This window comes from Phyllostomus hastatus, unplaced genomic scaffold (assembly GCF_019186645.2).
Source record: "Phyllostomus hastatus isolate PE091 unplaced genomic scaffold, TTU_PhHast_1.1 phas_contig_148, whole genome shotgun sequence".
Lineage (NCBI taxonomy): Eukaryota > Metazoa > Chordata > Mammalia > Chiroptera > Phyllostomidae > Phyllostomus > Phyllostomus hastatus.
The window spans coordinates 13,675,663-13,694,015 of record NW_025333607.1 but is presented as its reverse complement, the minus strand read 5'-3'; the positions used below and the strand labels follow the sequence as shown (position 1 = coordinate 13,694,015).

The 18,353-nt window shown below is 52.0% G+C and overlaps 1 protein-coding gene across 1 annotated transcript in view; it reads right to left on the bottom strand.

The window, feature by feature from the left end:
* The window catches only part of SUSD4 (sushi domain containing 4), an 88,823-nt gene that overhangs the window by 20,054 nt on the left and 50,416 nt on the right, over positions 1-18,353 (bottom strand). The window contains exons 4-5 of the mRNA XM_045817866.1: positions 7,127-7,300; positions 2,792-2,980 (exon numbers count right to left, since the gene is read on the bottom strand). Coding sequence (XP_045673822.1) covers positions 2,792-2,980; positions 7,127-7,300 — 363 coding nt within the window. The remainder of the gene's footprint in view (positions 1-2,791; positions 2,981-7,126; positions 7,301-18,353) is intronic.

The window sequence follows — 18,353 nt, the reverse complement described above, 5'->3', positions numbered from 1 at the left end:
CTGATGGAAGGAAGCTCAGGGACTTGTCCTGAGTCAAAATGGGTAAGAAGGAGGCCAGGACACGCGCCCAGCCAGTCACACGTCCATGTACACTCCTCATCCATACGCCGCACCAGCTCCACAACCACCTGGCTGAGCCCACAGCCCGGCTCAGGGCAGGTGAGGAGCCAGAGGTGGGGGTAGGGAACGCTGCAGAGCCAGGGGCAGCAGCGGCTGATGGACGGATGGCTGCACAGTGAGACCGGGAACAGAGAGGGGTGAACAGCTGAAGGGGAAGGACGTCCCCAGCACAGCTGACCACGCCCAGCCACCGAAGGGGTCAGGACGGCCCTGTGGACCTAAGAGCCCCCGGGAGCCCGTCCCGATTCCGCAGCACAGTGCAACCAGGTCCACGAACGCCGTCAAGGAAACCCCACCGAGGGCCAGGGAAGGCAGAAGAGCGGGGGAAACCGGCATGGGCGGTGTATCAAAGGGCCCGATCCCCTCGGAACGGCCCCTCTGCGTTGAGTGCCCTGTGACGATTTGCATAAATGAGGCCCCGCTTTTTAAAAAGATGATGTGCCATTTGAGGAAGAGTTAAAGAAATACCAACACCCAGGGGCCCCTGGGTAAGTGTTTTGTGACTCTTATCTCTTCTTTGAACCCATTGCTAATCTCATGCAGCTTCTATCCACTCTTTTTTTTTTTTTAAGATTTCATTTATTTATTTTTAGGGAGGGAAGGGAGGGAGGGAAAGAGAGAGAGAGAGAAACATCAATGTGCGGTTGCTGGGGGTTATGGCCTGCAACCCAGGAATGTACGCTGGCTGGGAATTGAACCTGGGACACTTTGGTTCCCAGCCCGCTCTCAATCCACTGAGCTACGCCAGCCAGGGCTCTATCCACTCTTGAGTCAAAAACCCTTTAGTCCGCCCCGTGCCTCTCAGTTCAGAGCCAGGCTTTGGCACCGTGAACCAGAGGAGCATGTGACGCTCTCACGAATGAATTCCACCAGATAGCGTAAATGGGCGTTGGTGGAAAATATAGATGTAAAGATTGTTTTTTTAAAAAGTGAGATAAAAAAGCATGATGTGACTTGGTACAAGCAGCTGTCACCCTGCATCATCAGCCTCCCCGCCTCAGGCATAGCCCAGGCGGGCAGAAGAAAAGGGACCCAGGACATGGGATTCCAGTCTGAGGCCCATCACAGCCCCCCGTTCAGAACCTCAGCGCGGCGTCCCCTGAAGTTCCATTTTGTGCGACATCTCTTCACATCACCTTCTCTGGGCGCCGTAAAAACTGCTTTCAGAGTCTCAAAAGGAAGCTTATCAGAACAGGACTGCTTGAAAGGCATTTAAACCAAATCCGAAAAGATTTTCAAGTAGGCGGTCCCAACGGCTAGGGGGTAACAATGACCCCTTTAAGCAACCCCGGATTCCTGGCCATCTGAGCCGGTGGAGACCTCCTGGAGCCAGGAGCCCCTCTCCTCGGTAGGGCCTTGCTCACCTGGGCAGGCCAGCTGCGTCCAGGCAACAGAACAGCCGTTTCCGTGGAAACAGAGGGGCTGCCCGTACCCCTCCGGATTTAGGGTTGTCAGATTTCACAAACAAAAACATCGGACACTTGGCCATATTTGCATTTCAGATCAACAAAAAACAATGGTTGGCCGGAAGTAAGTCCCATGCAATATTTAGAACATGTTCATATAAAAAAAATTATTCGTTGTTTATCTGAAATTCAGATTTAACTGGCGTCCTGTACTTTATCTGACATTTGGACTGTGGATTCTGATGCTTTAGGGGTTTGGGGATGGGTGAGAAGTGGGGGTGAGCGGGGGCATCCTGGCTCCTGGGAGCACCAGGCCCCCCATGCTCCCCGACCCTTGTGTCCAAGGTGGCGCCATGGCTCCAGCCAACCCATCCGAGTCTCGTGTAGGAGATGCCTTCCCTGACCCCTCTGGCCGTCCCCTCCCCGACACACCTCCCGCACTGAGGTGCGCAGGGCAGAAATGCTGCTTGTGAGAATCCGCCTGCTTCCACATCCTATTGTGGCTCATTTTGTTTCCCGAGAAAGACTTGGGAGGGCCTCCGGACCGGAGACTTCCTTTCCTTTTTATCTTCCCACACAGACCCCCGCTCCCACCCACAGTACTCAAGAGACGCCAAGAAACAAATGGGTGTTGGTTCTCTTCCGTCATTGTTTCAAGACCCCGAGTTCAAGGGCGGCCTGAGCCAGCACATGCAGCTGGTCTGGTGGGAGTCGTTAGGGGTGCTGCACCCACAGAGGCGGGCCTGCCTGCTCCCCTCACTGCTCATTAGTGATCGCTGCTGAACCCCACTGTAAGATAACCACATATATCTAACAGACGCAGGGAGGACAGAGCTTCTGCGTCTGTGCTTGTAGCAAACGTACTTACCGCGAAGCCACAAAATGCCCAGAAACAGGAAGACACATTGAACAGTAATAAAACGAGGGGGTGAGGTGAATGATGCCGTAACACAGTCTGTTTACATTTGGTGCAGAGAAAATGAATTTTTGAAGACATGTCATTTAACTTTGCAATATTTTTGCAGTTGAACCTCTAATGCACGAAACTTTTCTTTCTTATCCCTGAAGCTGAAGGAAAGGGGAAGTGGGTTTTGTGTCTGGTTGTAAGATAGGGTTCCCTGGGCCCCCGCCCAGGACGGAGGCAAATGAAGTGTCTGCAGTGAACACAAGTGATCACCGACCGTGCTTCTCAGCTCCTCGCCTCTTAGGGAGACAGACAGAATCGTCCAAAACTCAACTTCCAAAAGAATAATAATATGTGTTACCTTCCAGAGAAAGGCACTGGGGCGGGCTGGACGACCAGATAAGGTTGTGTAAGCACTCCACGTACGCCGAGCCGTCGAGTTTGAAGCCGGGGAAGCAGTGATAGGAGATGACGGTCCCCACGGGGAAGGACGTCTGGTACTCGGTGATGTTCACGTAGCCATTGGAGTAGGCCGGCGGCCTCAGGCAGCCTGTGATAAGGGAAAGGAACACGGGGAAGTCTCACTCGGTCCTCTCTGCACACTGGAAAGCTAAACACAGCACTGGATTTCTCTCGGGTTCCCGTCCTCTGAGCGCGCCCTCTGAGGAGGGAACACCTTGAATGTGCAGACTCCCTGTGGACTTCCCTATTCTACCTGCAATGCATTAATGTGACGTTATAGTTGCAAATGGCACTAGAGGCTCGGGAGCAGGGAGCCGTGAGGAAGGGTGTAGCTGGTTGGACTTTTATCAAACAACAAGGTTTGGCCCCGTACCCAGGGTCGGTGAGCAGCCCAGGCTCCCCTATCTTTCCTACCTCTGCTAGTTCCCCAAGTGAGGGCATCAGGGTTGACAACCACCGAGGTGGCACGGAGGAACGAGACGCCCTACTAGTTGGACCACAGAGGTGTGGTCTTGAGAGGGTTACTACACAGACTCATTCCTCTGCCTCGGAATATGGGGCAGGTGCCCTGTACGATGCGATGACGTTAAACTTTTGAAAACCCAGCTGTGTTTCACGGGGAACAGGTAAGGAAACCTAGGGTGTGGCAGCTCTTACACTTGAGAATGACCCAGAAGGAGGGTCTGTTAGGACACAGAGCTGCCGGTCCCATGGGTTCTCATGGGCCCCAGGATTTGCATGACTGAGGTCTCCGTGGGCAGTGGAGCAGCAGCTGCCAGAGGCCTGGGGACGGGGCCCCCAAGCCCCTCCCTCCGTGAGGCCGAGGTCCGTGGGAATCCGAGTGCTCTCTGAGGGGAAGTAAACCAGGGGGCGCACTCCTAGTCTGAAAACAGTCGCTGCCTTTTTGGTCTTGAAGCCCGTGTAGCCCAGGGGGACGTCCCCACTGGCACAGAACCGCGTTTAGTGTGGCTTCCGCTGTGATCTCGGAATGTCTGATTGGTTTCAGCAGTTTCACTGGAGGGTGTAATGACCCCGCCAAGCTGGTGCTCTTCCCGGGGAGAACTAATTGTGTGTGAAGCGAATAACGTACAATGGAAATACCTAGTTTCCCTTCCGATCCAGAGGGACAAGTTATGCCAGATGACTGGACCCTTTTCCTAGGCCGACTTTGCTAGCTATCACCCTGAGCACTGAAGAGCTGGGTGTCTGGCCAATCACATCAGCCAGCGACCCAGTGTGTGTGGGGTCTGTGGGTCAGGGCAGAGTGCAGGGAGGCGCTCACTCCAGGGCGCCAGGGCTGGCCCTGCTGTGCTGGGTGACCGAGCTCGGGCAACCCAGCCGGCCACCGCCCAGAACAGCAAATGCTCAGGATGAGGACGGACCGTGTCTAAAAGGCGTGGTGCTCAGCCTTGCCTTTCAGGCCTTACGTGATTGTTTTGTTCTGAGCTGACAGTGTATACAGCAAAAGGGAAATGTGTGGGAGGAGGTTGGGAATAAGGAAAAAATAAAATCAATAGTGGAGAAAAAGGTAAGCAAATTAATATTTGGACAAGTGAATGTATTAGAACCTCCGGGTGTAGTTCAAGTAAGTTGGCACAATGACTATGCCCATGCCTCTTGTTGATAACACGTATACTTGAACTTGAACAACACTGGGGTAGGGGCAGTGAACTGCACACAGTTGAAAATCCGCATATAACTTTTGCCTCCTGAAAAACTTCAGCGTTGCTGATCAGCCCTGGCTGATGTGGCTCAGCGGATTGAGCACAGGCTGCAAACCAAAGGGTCGCTGGTTCGATTCCCAGTCAGGGCACATATCTGGGTTGCAGACCACGTCCCCAGTGAGGGCCATGTGAAAGGCAACCACACATTGACGTTTCTTACCCTTTCTTTCTCCCTCCCTTTCCCTCTCTTGAAAAATAAATAAAAAGTCTTTAAAAAAAAAAAACTTCTGTCTTTCCTCGGTATCTGTGGGGGATTGGTTCCAGGATTCCCTACAAATACCAAAATCCACAGATACCCAAATCTGTGGATGTTCCAGACCCCTTATAAAGTGGCCAAGGCACACCACAGTTTTGAGCTACCCATTTGGATAAACTGGCTTCCCCTAAATAAAGACGAACTCTGACCCCCAGTGAGCAGGAGGCCTCAGGACACCACTCTCCAAAAAAAATGGCCTCGGGACCGCCCTTCTGCTCTTGCCCCAAAAGGAGATGGAAGGGGTTACAACTCGTGCAGCTAATAAGCGAAGGAAAGATACGCTCACTCTTGGTTGGAGGCAGCCTGTTCTAAATATAACAGGAGAAAACTGGCTCACACTCAATAGTTCAATGGGATTTCTATTTGCACTTCTGCAGAACAGAGAGAAGACTCCTCGGGCTTTAGCTCCTGGTCTACAGGTGCCGATTAAAGATACAGAATGAAATGTCACTCCGAGGGCCAATTATATTCCCCCTGGGGACTCGGGAGGCCATCTGAGGCGGCCTGATTCCTTGTTGCTCACGCTGTTCCCAGGCGGGTGGGCAGCCTGAGGGAGCTGGGGCCTCAGCAAGGCACAGGATGGAGGAGAGGGCAGAGCACAGACCAGGGGCACCTCCTCTGTGGGGACCAGGGGGACTGGAGGAGGAAGGAAGCTGGGCTATAGGCCATGCTGTTGTTGGAAAAGCGTGCTTCTCGAGAGCAGCCGGCTAGCTCCTTTGTTGTTCAAGAACTCCAAACACTATGTTTTGGCTGAGATTTGAGTAAGGGGTGATGGAGGGGAGTGACTAGAGTGGCAGGCCAAGCAGGGGAAAATGACACCCCAAGATGTATATCACTATAGAGTAAATTCTTTTTTTTTAGAGAGAGGGAAAGGGAGGGAGAAAGAGAGGGAGAGGAATATCAATGTGTGGTTGCTTCTTCCACTACTGGAGACCTGGCCAGCAACCCAGGCATGTGCCCTGACTGAGAATCGAACCGGTGACCCCTTGTTTAGCAGGCTGGCACTCAATCCACTGAGCCCCACCAGCCGGGGCCATTAGGGTAAATTCTTAAAAAGTCATTGGGGTAAAAAAATACGCCTAAAGAAGCATACTGTATTTAAGTGACATAAAAGGAAATAGAAAGCAGGAGAACGAAAGGATACATAGAAAATATCAAGGCAAGAAGTGGCTAGATTCATTATCTTTGCCATTAGTTGGAGAGGCCCATGGGGCTGGAAGGAATTAGTGATTAATGAAGTTCATTTGAATAAATAGCCCAACCTAAGAGCAAGCTGCTGATTTTGTGGACTGTTTCTGAAAGTGTAAATGAATCACGTGTCTCCTTGCAGAATGCCATGTACAACAGGGAGTTTCAGGAGAGAAACGCAGGTGTGAGACGGGGGTGGGCCGCCTCTGTCCTGGTCTGTTCTGTTTGTTTCCCCGGGGCCATGACTCTTCAGCTCTCGCACAAAGAAATGATTTATTTCTAACCACGGGGCATGCGAGGTAACAGCAGAGTTTGCCGGCTATGATTTCCAAGCACAAAGTTAACATTCGTCTCAACTTGACCGCACCAGAGCCTTCCGTGTGAATTAGACTGCTCCCCGCCCCCCCGCCCCCTGCACTGTGAATTATGCAATGGGTCCTTGGCCCTTCGGTCCAAGCTGCGTGTCGAGAGAGATAATCAGAGTTCATTAGAACACAAACAGGGCTCTGTATGTCAGCACAGGCTAATGTTTTTTTTTTAAAGGGTAACTATTCACCATGTGGTCTGGATGAAATCTGAATTTGATTATTTCTCTGTTCCTCATGCGTTATAAAACGGCATACGATTATTAAGAGAAAATAGCCACTGCAAGATCGGCTTGAAATACATTCTCAGCCCTGCTGAAACGAGAACAAATGTTTTGTTATTCCCATTAAGTACACAGCAGTTCATCACTGTGTCCGCAGTCTAGCTACAAATCTCCTAATTCTTCCCCTCCTTGTGGTTTCTCAGCAAAGGAGACATCGAACAGCCTAAAGAAGAAGGTGGTTCCCATTTATGCTTCGGAACAGGGTGCATGGAGCTGGAGAAAACCCAGGGAGTGAGGTGACGACTGTAAGAACGGAGCTGGGTGATCCAGGGGAAGGCACAGCTGGCCCCCCCGGGGCAGCGTGGGTGGCTTTGCCGCCCCTCTGTCGTCTCTCTCAGTCTGTTCGAGAAAGGCACACACACCCTCCAACGCGCTCTGCGAGAAGAGCAGCCGACAACGACGGCTGCCATCTCATACCTTGACAGATGGGCAGGTTGTCCCACGTGCCATCGTCGCGACACAGCGAAACCAGGTTGTACAGGTTGGGGTAACGGATCTTGAACCCGTCTCGACAAGCGATGATTAGCTTATCTCCGTATCTGTAGGTCTTGTTATGAATCTCGGCATCTTCGATTTGAGGGATGCGGCAAGCTGCAAGGGTGCAAACAGCATGCACGAGTTTGGGCACTGAAAACGGTTGTGATGCATGGCTCCTCGAGAGAGCTCTGATTTTCAGACCTGGTCTCAGCCACCAAAGGAACCGAGTTTCCCACCTGTGACACCACACACTGCACAGCTGAGCTCAGGGATGGTTTTGAAAATACGTGAAGAAACCCCAGAGTTGAGGGTCCACCCAAACTATCCACCCAGTTCCAATCTTGGCTGTGTTTGTGAACAGCACACAGCACGGGGCAGCTTGTTTGGCTGCCCACCCCCACCCCCGGACCCCATCATGTCTCCCCCAGTCACTACTGCCTGTGGGGTGAGGGCCTGGGCCTCATAAGAAAAGGTGCTTTGCAGAACTGCAGGGGGCGAGCCTCGGCTGCATTAGCTGTCGGCATTCCCCACCCACCTTATCTGTTTTGCAGAAGGTCATCCACAGAGCAGCGGACCACCACTGCCAATCGCACCAAGGCTCAGAGCAAGCCACCTACCGCTGCCTGCTCGTGGAGTCGGAGCAGGATGCTGGTGGATGGGAACGGGAGGGGCAGGGGCCAGGCTGGGAGCCCACATGGCCTTGGAGGGTTGGAGGCCCAGCGACAGAACGGGCAGAAGATAAAACAAAACCAACCCGTTATAACTACCCCTGTGTAACCCTCTCTACACCCAGCTGCCCACACAGGCCATTCCGTTCTGTGCTGCCAAGGTGGGACCCTGCTCCCTCTGCCCACTCCCGCCCTAAGCACCATCCAGCCAATCCCATCTAAGTCCCACTGGCCCACCACCTGTCTCTCCCTCTCCTATTGGCACATCTCCATTTAATATCTCTGATCCTCCAGGCCTGTGGGCTTGTAAGCTGGAGGTATGTATTTCTACTGCTGGAGTCGCATGGCCCTGACCTACAGATGAGTCACAGTCCAGGTTTGCTGCTTCTAAACTTTTTGAAACAAGGCGAAATCCAAGGACAGCACTTTGGCAATCGAAGAAACTTCCTCCAGAAATTTCCCAATGCTCTAAAAGAGTGTAGGTTTCTCAGCCACCCCGAAAGCCTGCAGAATCCACGACATGGTTGGAAGAGTATCCTGATCATGTTCCTCTGAGCTTTGAACCGTCGGCTCCGAGGCGCTGGGCCCCCAGGGGAACCCTCACGCAGAGGGAAGAGGCGGGAAGGAGCAGTGGCTGGCTGGGGGAGGGCTCAGGTGGCTGCGATCCTGGGTGGCTTTAAAGAGAGCCTGTCCCAGGAGCTTTGATGTGGGCTGGGGCTGGGCTGACTGGGTGCAAGGGGGAATCCAGCAACCACAGGCTCTGGGAAATGGAACGTCAGTGGTGGGAAAGCCTGGGACAGAAGGGGGCCGCCCTGGCTGGGGAGGACCCTGAGAGCTGCGGACCAAGCAGTGGTGGCCATCCTCTGTCTCGCATCGGTTGTCAGAGGTCAAGTGCCGCCTTGGCCAGGTGGCTCAGTTAGTTGGAGCAGTCGGAGTGTCATCCTGTACACAAAGGTCACGGGTTCGACCTCTGGTGGATGCGCGTACAGGAGGCAACCCATCCATGTTCCTCTCTCTTTCTCCCTAAAAATCTATAATAAACATCTCCTCTGGTGAGGATTATAAATCTATCAATCAATCAGACACTGTCAGGCCCAGGTCTGCCTTTAGCTCAGCCCTCGGCACCCCCATTAGCTTGAGAGCAGGGATGACCACCCTCTCCCTGACATTTCTCCCAGGCCCCCAGACCTGTGTATACAGGGGGCATAGGAGAAATTCTGGGGAGCACCGTGGGGCCCTCTGCCCGAGAAACCTTGAGCACCTGGCCCTGCAGGAATCTGACGGACGGGCTCTCGGGGCAGCCCCGGGAGCTAAACCCTCCCCCACCGAGGAAACACACGAGTAGTCGACTCTTTGCCTCTGGACCGCAGCAGGGGCAGCCGTGGCCGGAGAACTGCGTTCCCTCATCTTTGCGTTTCAGGCTGTGGAAAGGCGACTTCTAACTGTTCAACGTTCAGACAATAGGTTTTCCCCCAGACTAGCTGAATTTCCCTAAGCCCCTCCCAAGACACTCCTGCCTGGAGCCACTGATAACTGACGTGCCTGTGCCCACCGTGGCGGCCCCCTTCATGATGGAAAGGGTGGGTTCCGCTTTTTTCCAGCATCACTATGCAGAAATGATTCACAGCAAATAAACACACATTTATCAAGGCATCCGCCCGTAAAATCTTGGCTGTGAATAGGTCCTATGGCGGTAATTTATATGACTGACTGTTTTCATGATTGATTTAAAATGTATTCAAGAATTAACCAGTACACTCAGGAGGTGGCCGGCTGTAGCGAGTCAATTCAATGGACAGAAATGTTTGTTTGGACGTGGGGAACATGGGAAGAGTAGCTGACCAGGAGGAGAAGCCCCCAGGCCTTCTCTGCATCATGCTCTATAATACAGAATGCTTTGAACTTGGAACTAGAGCTCCGTGTCCAGAAGCAGGAGCTGGAGATGACTACAGAGCGGATCACATGAGGTTCAAAGGGAACTCACAGCCTCCCAAATCGCAGTAACCATGCACTTGGCTAAGAAGGGTCACCACAGGGAATGAGCGACACAGGACCAATTGATTGTGTAAGAGGAGCTACATCTTGAGTGGGAACTCAGACGTCAGAGTCAATATCCCACCAAGGTAGGGGGGCCGGGAGGGGCTGTGCCCTAGTGACCAGGACAAAACTGAAACAGGCCAGCTCTAGCAAAACCTAAAGCTAAACCTTGACCATTGTTTCATCCATGGTGCTGGCACCTAATCCCCCCAGATGTCGTCGGCAGCAGCGAACAACTACGGGCCTTATTTCGATGGATGGGAAGAAACCAGGAGCTTTAGTCTCTGAAAAGATAGGTGTCATTTTTATCAATTCTAAAGTATCAAATAGAAAGAACATGATTTTCTATATAGCACAAATTCACCTGGTTTCCAGGAGGAATTTTTAGAAGCCACTTAAAAAATACTGTTACCAAGGACTATGAAAAACACCGTCTATTATAACGCCTGATTCTGGCAGGTCGAATCTAGTCAACAGTCAAAACTTAAGCAGATAGGACACAAATGGGTACTTTGGGGATATAATGTTCACCAGCTTACCGCTCTCATTATTTTTTTGTATTCTGTTCTAGTAACAATGGGGATTTAATAGAATAAATAAATAAAAGGGGACCAGTAAAAGGTCCTAAGGTAGTACTACATATTTATAGATAAGTACAAATTAATTGATCAGATTAGTTAACAGAGAGCAGAGTCCTAAAGGATTAAGCAGAAATAATAAAAGAAATTTTAAAGAATAGGACCTATGTGATAGGTTTGCTTTTTAAAAAAAAATGTTATATGTGGATACAAATCTGATTCCCTAAAAATACCAACTTTTGACATCAATCCTCCCCAAAAACTGTTGCCAGGAACTTGAATACCTGATACATGCTCAGAGATTCACAATTCCTGTTGGCATGCTAAAGGTTCTGAAGAAAGGCTTTTGTTCAAGTTAGCATCTGTAAGGCTTATTATTTTTTCACCCATTGGTTCACTCATTCGGTAAATTACTGAGCACTTCTCCAGGCCTGGCATGTTCTTGGTGCTGGGGGTAGAGAAGAAGTCAGGAATCTTACTCTGGGTCACACGAGGCCAAGGTAAGTTAAACTCACAATCATAGCATGTTTGGGGGTGCACAGTCCCCGGCTGAGTGCTCACCATGGGAAGTGGTCACCGTGCCTCTGGAGAGAGGTCTCCGCCGAGAGGGTGGGAAGAGGTGGCGGGCTTCCGGGGCACCAGCAGCGTTCTAGGATGGTGGTGATGTGGGTGTTTGCTTTGTGGTAACTCACAAAGCAAACTGTTTGGTTTTGTGTGCTCTTATACACGTTATAGTGCATGAATTTTTAAAAGGTTAAAACAACAACAACAACAACAACAACAACAACAGCATTAATCCAGAAAGAAGAGTAAGGAAACTCACTGAAAATGATGTGATCGTTCCCAACTACACTCGGGGCCTCTGGCCTATCAGTAGAGTGCGCTTCACAGAATTTGAGGAAATAATGACTAAGCTTATTGGGGGTGGCAATTACATTTCCAAAAGCATAAAACCTTGATTATTTTCCAGAAAACATTCTGGAGGCAACTTGGCCTCTTGTGCAGATACACAGTTTGTTGGAGAAATGGGGTTTAGTTCAGAGAGTTTTGCCCTGCAAGACAAATCTTCCTGATGTCCTGCTTTTTCTTGACAAACGGAGCTTTAACTATTTTACCTTTGAAGAAGCTTTCCCTTTCAACAACAAGGAAGTGCCAGAAAGCACTTGGTTGCCAGAACTGAGCTCAAGAGAAAAATAAAAAAGGCAGTTCAAATGTCATTCTCATGGGCTGACAACTTGCAGAAGTTCCACCCTACATCTTTTTTTTCCATTTGTTTCTTTTATTTTGCTTACAAGATATAAAATTTCATAATATGAATAGAAAAAAAAAGAGGTGGCAAGTATTGAAAATTCAAACTTATGGCTCCACCCTACATCTTGATTTTTAAGTGCCTATGGCAAGTATCGCAAGTAGCACCAAGGTGCCTCCTAAATTCAGACCCCTAGGGCACAAAAACTGGTAACAGTAGGCCTGGAAATAAGTGTGCATCTTTAGCATGCCCCTTGGGCAATTCCCACAAAGTCAAACATTGAGAACCACTGCTTGATAGATAGGTAAGGTGACTGACTAGATCAGTGATTTTCAACCACTGTGCCACAAGAATTTTTTTTTAAGATTTTATTTATTCATTTGTGACCAGGTCCCACAACCCAGGCATGTGCCCTGACTGGGAATCAGACCAGTGATCTTTCAGTTCACAGGCTGGCACTCGATCCACTGAACCACAACAGCCAGGGCACATAAGAATTTTTAAAACATGCACATCTAGCTATGTAGTCAGGGTTGGTGACCTCTTTTCCCATTGACTGTCAAATAAAAAAATGACAACAGCCAGTACAATAGCCATCTGATGTAAATGAATCAAAATCATATGTATTTTTTGGTCAGATCAGCAAAAAACCCGTATTTTGGCATGCTGCAGAATTTTAGTAATTACTTTATATGTGCCACGAGATGGAAAAAGTTGACAATTGCTGGACTGGACCGCAGACAGCCGTCCAAATGCAGAGGCTGGCTCAGATCTAGCAAGGCCCCGCCCACTCCTCAGCATCTGTGTCTAACGAAGAGGAGCTGCCAACCTGCACGGGCTGCGGCCAGGAGGCGGCTCCGCCCCTGAGGCCACGTGAGCCTGCAGGTCCGGTGTGGGGCTCCAGGAGCTCTGCCCTAGTCACAGGGCTCTCAGAGGCTGACCGGGGAGCCCCGGCCAGCCCCGGCCAGCCCCGAACCGCTCCAGACTGCCATGAGGGAAGATCAATGTCATCTGCAACGGGTTTGGGAGGACACCCATGGGGTGGCCCTGCATTTTTCATAAGCAGCCAATCTAATTCTGGGTAGTGTCCATTGCAAGCTTGTGAAATGGACAACTGCTTTCTGGGGAAATGGCCACGAGCAGCCTGGTGCTCTAGGTTTGCTAACGATCACGTCTCGGCCTTTCTGCATGACCTGACAAGGATCTCTCCATGTGCTGATGCTGTTGCTCTGCATCTGCCTAATAATTCCGTGACTTAAAGCAACTCCCTGCCTCCAGCGCCCCTGCAGAAGGGTGCTCATGTGACTTCGGAGATGGCAGGAGGCAGCTGGTAAAGGCTGCTCCGATTCAGATTTTCCCTCCGCAGGGGCAGGGGGTCGGCTGCTCCGGCTCTCGAACCCCAGTCTGGGGCAGTCCGGCTGTCACCTTGCCACGATGATGGCCGATCATTTTTGTCACTTCTCTTTGCTGCAGCTGCCTCCCCTGCCCCCCTGCTGACCTGACCTCATTTTCTCTGGATATTTTTTTCCCTTTCAAGTCACGACCACGTTTAAGATAAATAAATCTTTTTAAGAACGAAAAAACAAACTCACACCGAAGCCACAAGGGAGGGAGAGCAGGGAAGCAGTGATTTCTGTTACAAGAAGCATAAATAAGACATGACGGCGGTCCTGGAGGCAGGGAGGGGCGCCCCTGTGCTCCTGCTTATCTGAGAAGATGGGAAACGAGAGGAGACTGTCTTAGGGGAAGAAGACATGCAAATATTTGCCCTTGTGGGCACAGGCTGCTGTTTCTGATAACCCATGTTTAAGGCAACGAGAAGGAAATTTTAGATGACAGAAAAATGCACACTGGAAGAAAGAGATTCTAAATAAAACATTTTTAAAGCGTCCATGCATTCTGGCGAAGTCTCTGGAGCTGGGAGACAACTCACTTTAATACGGGAGTGACAGCCCAAACATGAGCACGCCTGCCCGGCGTGTGAACAATGCCTGCACCCTAAAGTTCCAATAAATACAGGAGTTCACTCCCATCTTCACTGCCACCTCTAGCTCATGAGACAAGTTGTATCTTTTAATTAAAAATTTATAATGTAATAATAAAGTTTAAACTCGCACTGCACCTTTTCCCCCAGGAAGCTCAAAGAAACTTCTTAGCATCAAATTATTCATCTTTTACAGCAGCCCTCGTCAGGTCTATGGGCCTCACAATGTTTTAATAAGTGCTTAAAAAATAATGCTAGCTGAATGAATTCATCTGTTTCCCTGTTGCTCTGTGCAAGGAACTGGGGGACAGAGGGGGGAAGCATGGAGAAGTGTCACGTCGGGGAGGGACGGGTCAGCTCTCCTGTGCCACATGTGACCTCCGGCCACGACCAGACAGTGAGAGAGAGTGACACAGAGTGGCAGGTAGCCGGGGTAACTGAAATTCCCTTGGGAGCTTTTAGCAGTGCCCCTGTTTGAGCTCCCACTGCCCAGAGCAGCTAACATGAAATCTCTTGGGGGAAGTGCCAGGCTCCAGCACTTGTCAAAGCTCCCCAGGCGACTCCGACAGGCAGCCCGGGATGCGTGCGTGCCGCCGGCAGAGCGAGAAGAGCACTGAACGGCGAGTCGGGACGTGGGTCCCGACCCCACTGATTCTCCACGTGATGTGTCAGTCAGTCACCTGAGCTGCAGAGACTTGAATCTCTTCCCTGTGAAATGACACACTGGCCTTCTCGGACGGACGCTAAGAACTGATGATGATGTTGGTGGGACTGCAGACTGGTACAACTGCTATGGAAAGCAGTATGGAACTTCCTCAGAAAACTAAAAATGGATCTGCCTTTTGACCCAGCAATTCCACTGCTGGGACTCTATCCTAAGAACACTAAAACACCAATACAAAAGAACCTTTGCACCCCAATGTTCATAGCAGCACAACTTACAATAGCTAGGTGCTGGAAGCAACCTAGATGCCCATCAGTAAATGAATGGATCAAAAATCTATGGTACATTTACACAATGGAATTCTATGCAGCAGAAAGAAAGAAGCAGCTCCTATCCTTTGCAACAGCGTGGATGGAGCTGGAGAGCATTATGCTAAGCAAAACAAGCCAGGCAGTGAAAGACAAATACCATATGATCTCACCTTTAACAAAAACCTAAACAACAAAACAAAGAAACAAGCAAAATATAACCAAAGACACTGAAATAGGGGACAGACTGACAGTGACCAGAGGGGAGAGAAGAGGGAATTTCAGGGGAGAATGGGAAGGGTTTACAGGAACAAATTTAAAGGACACATGGACAAAAGCTAGGGGGAGGGTGGTAATGGGAGGGAAGTGGGGAGGGTTAGGGGGGGGGGTGGGCTGGACTGGGAGTAAAAGGGAGAAAACTGTACTTGAACAACGATTAAAATAAAATTTTTTAAAAAAGAAAGAAAAAAAGAACTGATGATCCCCCCGGAGCTCTGTTTAACACGGGAGACAATCTCATTCCCAGGGTAAAGCGACATCACACCATCTCCCTGCACGACTGGATTTCAAACTCTTTTTTTTTTCACGCAAGAACCAGTTGCGAGTTGAAAAAAATACATGTAGTCCTTGGCCTCACTCCTAACCGTCTAGTGCACAAGGTCTGAATGTGTGTTTGTAACACACCCTTGGTGTGGGTGGGCCTTGGCACGCATGGGGGGAGCCAGAGTCTTGCACGGACAGGCTCCTACCGGTCTGAGCCGGATGCCTGCCCCGTGGGGTCTGGGCCCCACCCACGATGGATGTGTCAGCTGCTCCCCGCCCCTTCCCTGGGAAAACCGCCTCGGGTCAGGTGAGAGGAGCAGACTGGAAAGCACGGGCCTTGACCTGAACCCCAACCCTGCCACTGGCCACCTGGGAGACCGTGGGAAACTCCGTGTCTCTGAGCCTCCGCTTCCTCACCTGGGAAGGCAATAGAACCACCCCGCAGGGTTGCTGCAGGCGTCAGAGAGGATAATGCCCACCAAGCGTGGTACCCGATACATGCAACAGACACCTCCTCCCAGCACTGCGGCCTCACTGAGAAGGGACAGCGAAGGCAACCTGTGTGCAGGCCGGAAGCAGGTCTAGGTGGGGGATGGGCAGGGGCCGCACCCACCCCACCGAGCCTTTGCCTTCGGTGACGGGGGTGGGGGCGGGCTCTGGACTGACATCTGGGAATCTTCGCCTTCTCCTACTGTTGCCTCTCTGCGTCCCCAGGGAGCAAGCCCTGGGACAGGCACCTCCAGCCCCAGGGCCCTCTGCAGAGCTCCACAGCACAGACGACACGTCACTGTGGGCAGAGCCACGAGGAAGCACCAGGACTGTGGGAGGGAAGAACACCTGCGCCCCTCCCTCGTGTGCACGGAACGGAAATCCTCGGCGGACGACCGCACGCGCTTGGAGCCCAAACATCGGGAAAAGCAGTCAAGGAAAGGGCCGGGGAGTAACAGCAGCCACTCCTGAGGGAGCTGAGTGCGAGTGTGTGTGGGCGGCGCTCCCTCCCCGCACTGAGGGGATGGGCCAGACCCCCCCCCCGCCCCGTCTGAAGGGGGATCAGGTAAGGGCGCGGGCAGGCCAACAGCCAGGTGACAGAAGAGGACGGGCCAGGAAGCAGACCTGGGAAACAGCGGGCAGTGCCCTGGGCCGCCCTCGCCTGCCTCATGGTGGTGACACGGATGGCTGAGACACGCGGGCAGTAAGTGGTAACAGGTAGTGGGTGGACCCAGCCTTCACACGTGCCACCGCGACAGCGAGTCCCTGGTACCCTCATCTCCCTTCTAGATCCGGGGGTCTTTCTGCCCCGAAGCATGGAAGGGCCAGACAGGTGGTTCTTTGGGTGGCCAGGCCAAGTTCACGGGTTCCAGCCACACTTCCCTCCACCCGAGATCTTCCCATGGTGCCGCCGGTGGTGGCTGGTATCAAGCAAGGGGCTGCCGTGGCGGAGGAGGTTCTCAGAGCGGGGAAAACCATCTCCTTACAGGGCCGTGCTGCCTGGGCGCACCAAACGTGAGATTCACACAATCCTCCTGCCTCCTGCCCCGCCCCTCAGCTCCTCTCCAGCCCAAAAGGAGCCGACCACCAGTCAGAGGGAGGATTTTCTGGAGCAGCCCTCGGCTCAGCCCGTTCCTTCTCGAGCCAGCGCGCTCTGGGGGGACGACCTGAGCTGCAATGACAGCCTCCCGCTGGGGCTGTTCAGCGGGCATCCCGGCGGTCCTCTGCTGGTCTGGAACCTGCTCTGGAAGGTTCACGCCGAGGCTGGCCATGAAACCCGCCGCACTCCAGCTGCCCCCAGATCCTTTTTATGGGCTTAGCGTGGATCTACCCAAAGGTTCTTTGCAGCGAGTAACCAACGTGGCCAGGGACTGTTCACAGAGCTGCTCCAGGGGGAAGGCGAGGAGAAAAGAGAAAGGTCCCTCCGCTCCGTGGGAAGAGTCCTACAGCATAAAACACCAGGGCATGACGATGGACGTCCGCCACAGCCCCGGGTGAGCCTCCTGTCCCCCCTCAGGGCCATACTCCAAGAGGGAGCTCAAAGATGACAGGCTCCATGCTGCGAGAGGTCCTCCACACCCAAAGGTGCTCAGGGGATCCCGAGTCTACCCAGAAGCTGAAGCTCCAGCTAGAGGCCCCTGACCTTTAAACACCCCAACCCTCCTCCCCAGGAATGGGAGTCCCGAGGGAGCAGGGACCTGGGCGCCACGGAACATCGTCTCATCACCTAAGGAAGGCTCAAGCCCAGCCCGGGAACAGGGGAGCCATTATTTATTTTGTCTCCTTTTAAAAAACAAACCCCCAAACTGCTAGGTAGCCAGTAAAAGTGATGCTCCAAGAGCTGAGATATATTCAGTGTCGCAGCTGTACCCAGGGATGGGTGAGTAATGAAATCTTTCCGTTAATATGGATAATAAATACGTTTGGGCTGTTCCTAACGCAAGTGGATTTGAATTCATTCTACCTCTGCTGCTTTGGGATGCTGAATGTTTTAAATACTACAACTTTATTCGTGCAAGCTGAAGTCTGCGTCGCCGCCACGCTGCCCTGGCCCCTGTTAAGGTGTGCAGGCCGGGACGCGTCCAGATTTGTCACGCGCTCAGGGTTTGTAAAGTGAATTTACGTCCGGTCTACCTTCCTGCACGTCCACCTTTTCTTAGGAAATGGGAAAAGGGCCATAGGTGCCCAGGATCCGTGATCCCCAGGAGCCCTGCCGGAGTGGTTTGGGGGAGGAAGAGGCCCAGACGGTGGCTGCCGCCCTGGCCTTGAGCCGCTGTCCTTACACGCCAGGAGCCCTGTGCCCAGGGGAACTGTGTGGTCCGGCCTTTGCCGACTCCAGAGTCTCCTCTCCACCTTTCTGGTCGCCTCCCCTGCGCCCTGGCCCACAGACACCCTCTCCCCCATGCTTAGGGACAGGAAGGGGAAGCAGCTCGGAGAAGCAAGGCACACATCTCTATGTACAATCTCCAGGCTGGAGCCTTTGGGTGCTATGAAATGAATTCATGGCCCGCATTATCAGTCCAGTAATTCCAAACTTCTCTACACTCCGTGTACCTGGAATAAACCACTTAGACTGGGCCACGAGAGACGGAAGGCGGCCGAGACACACGGCAAGACGAAGCGGAGAACACAAGAGAGGGAAGCTGTG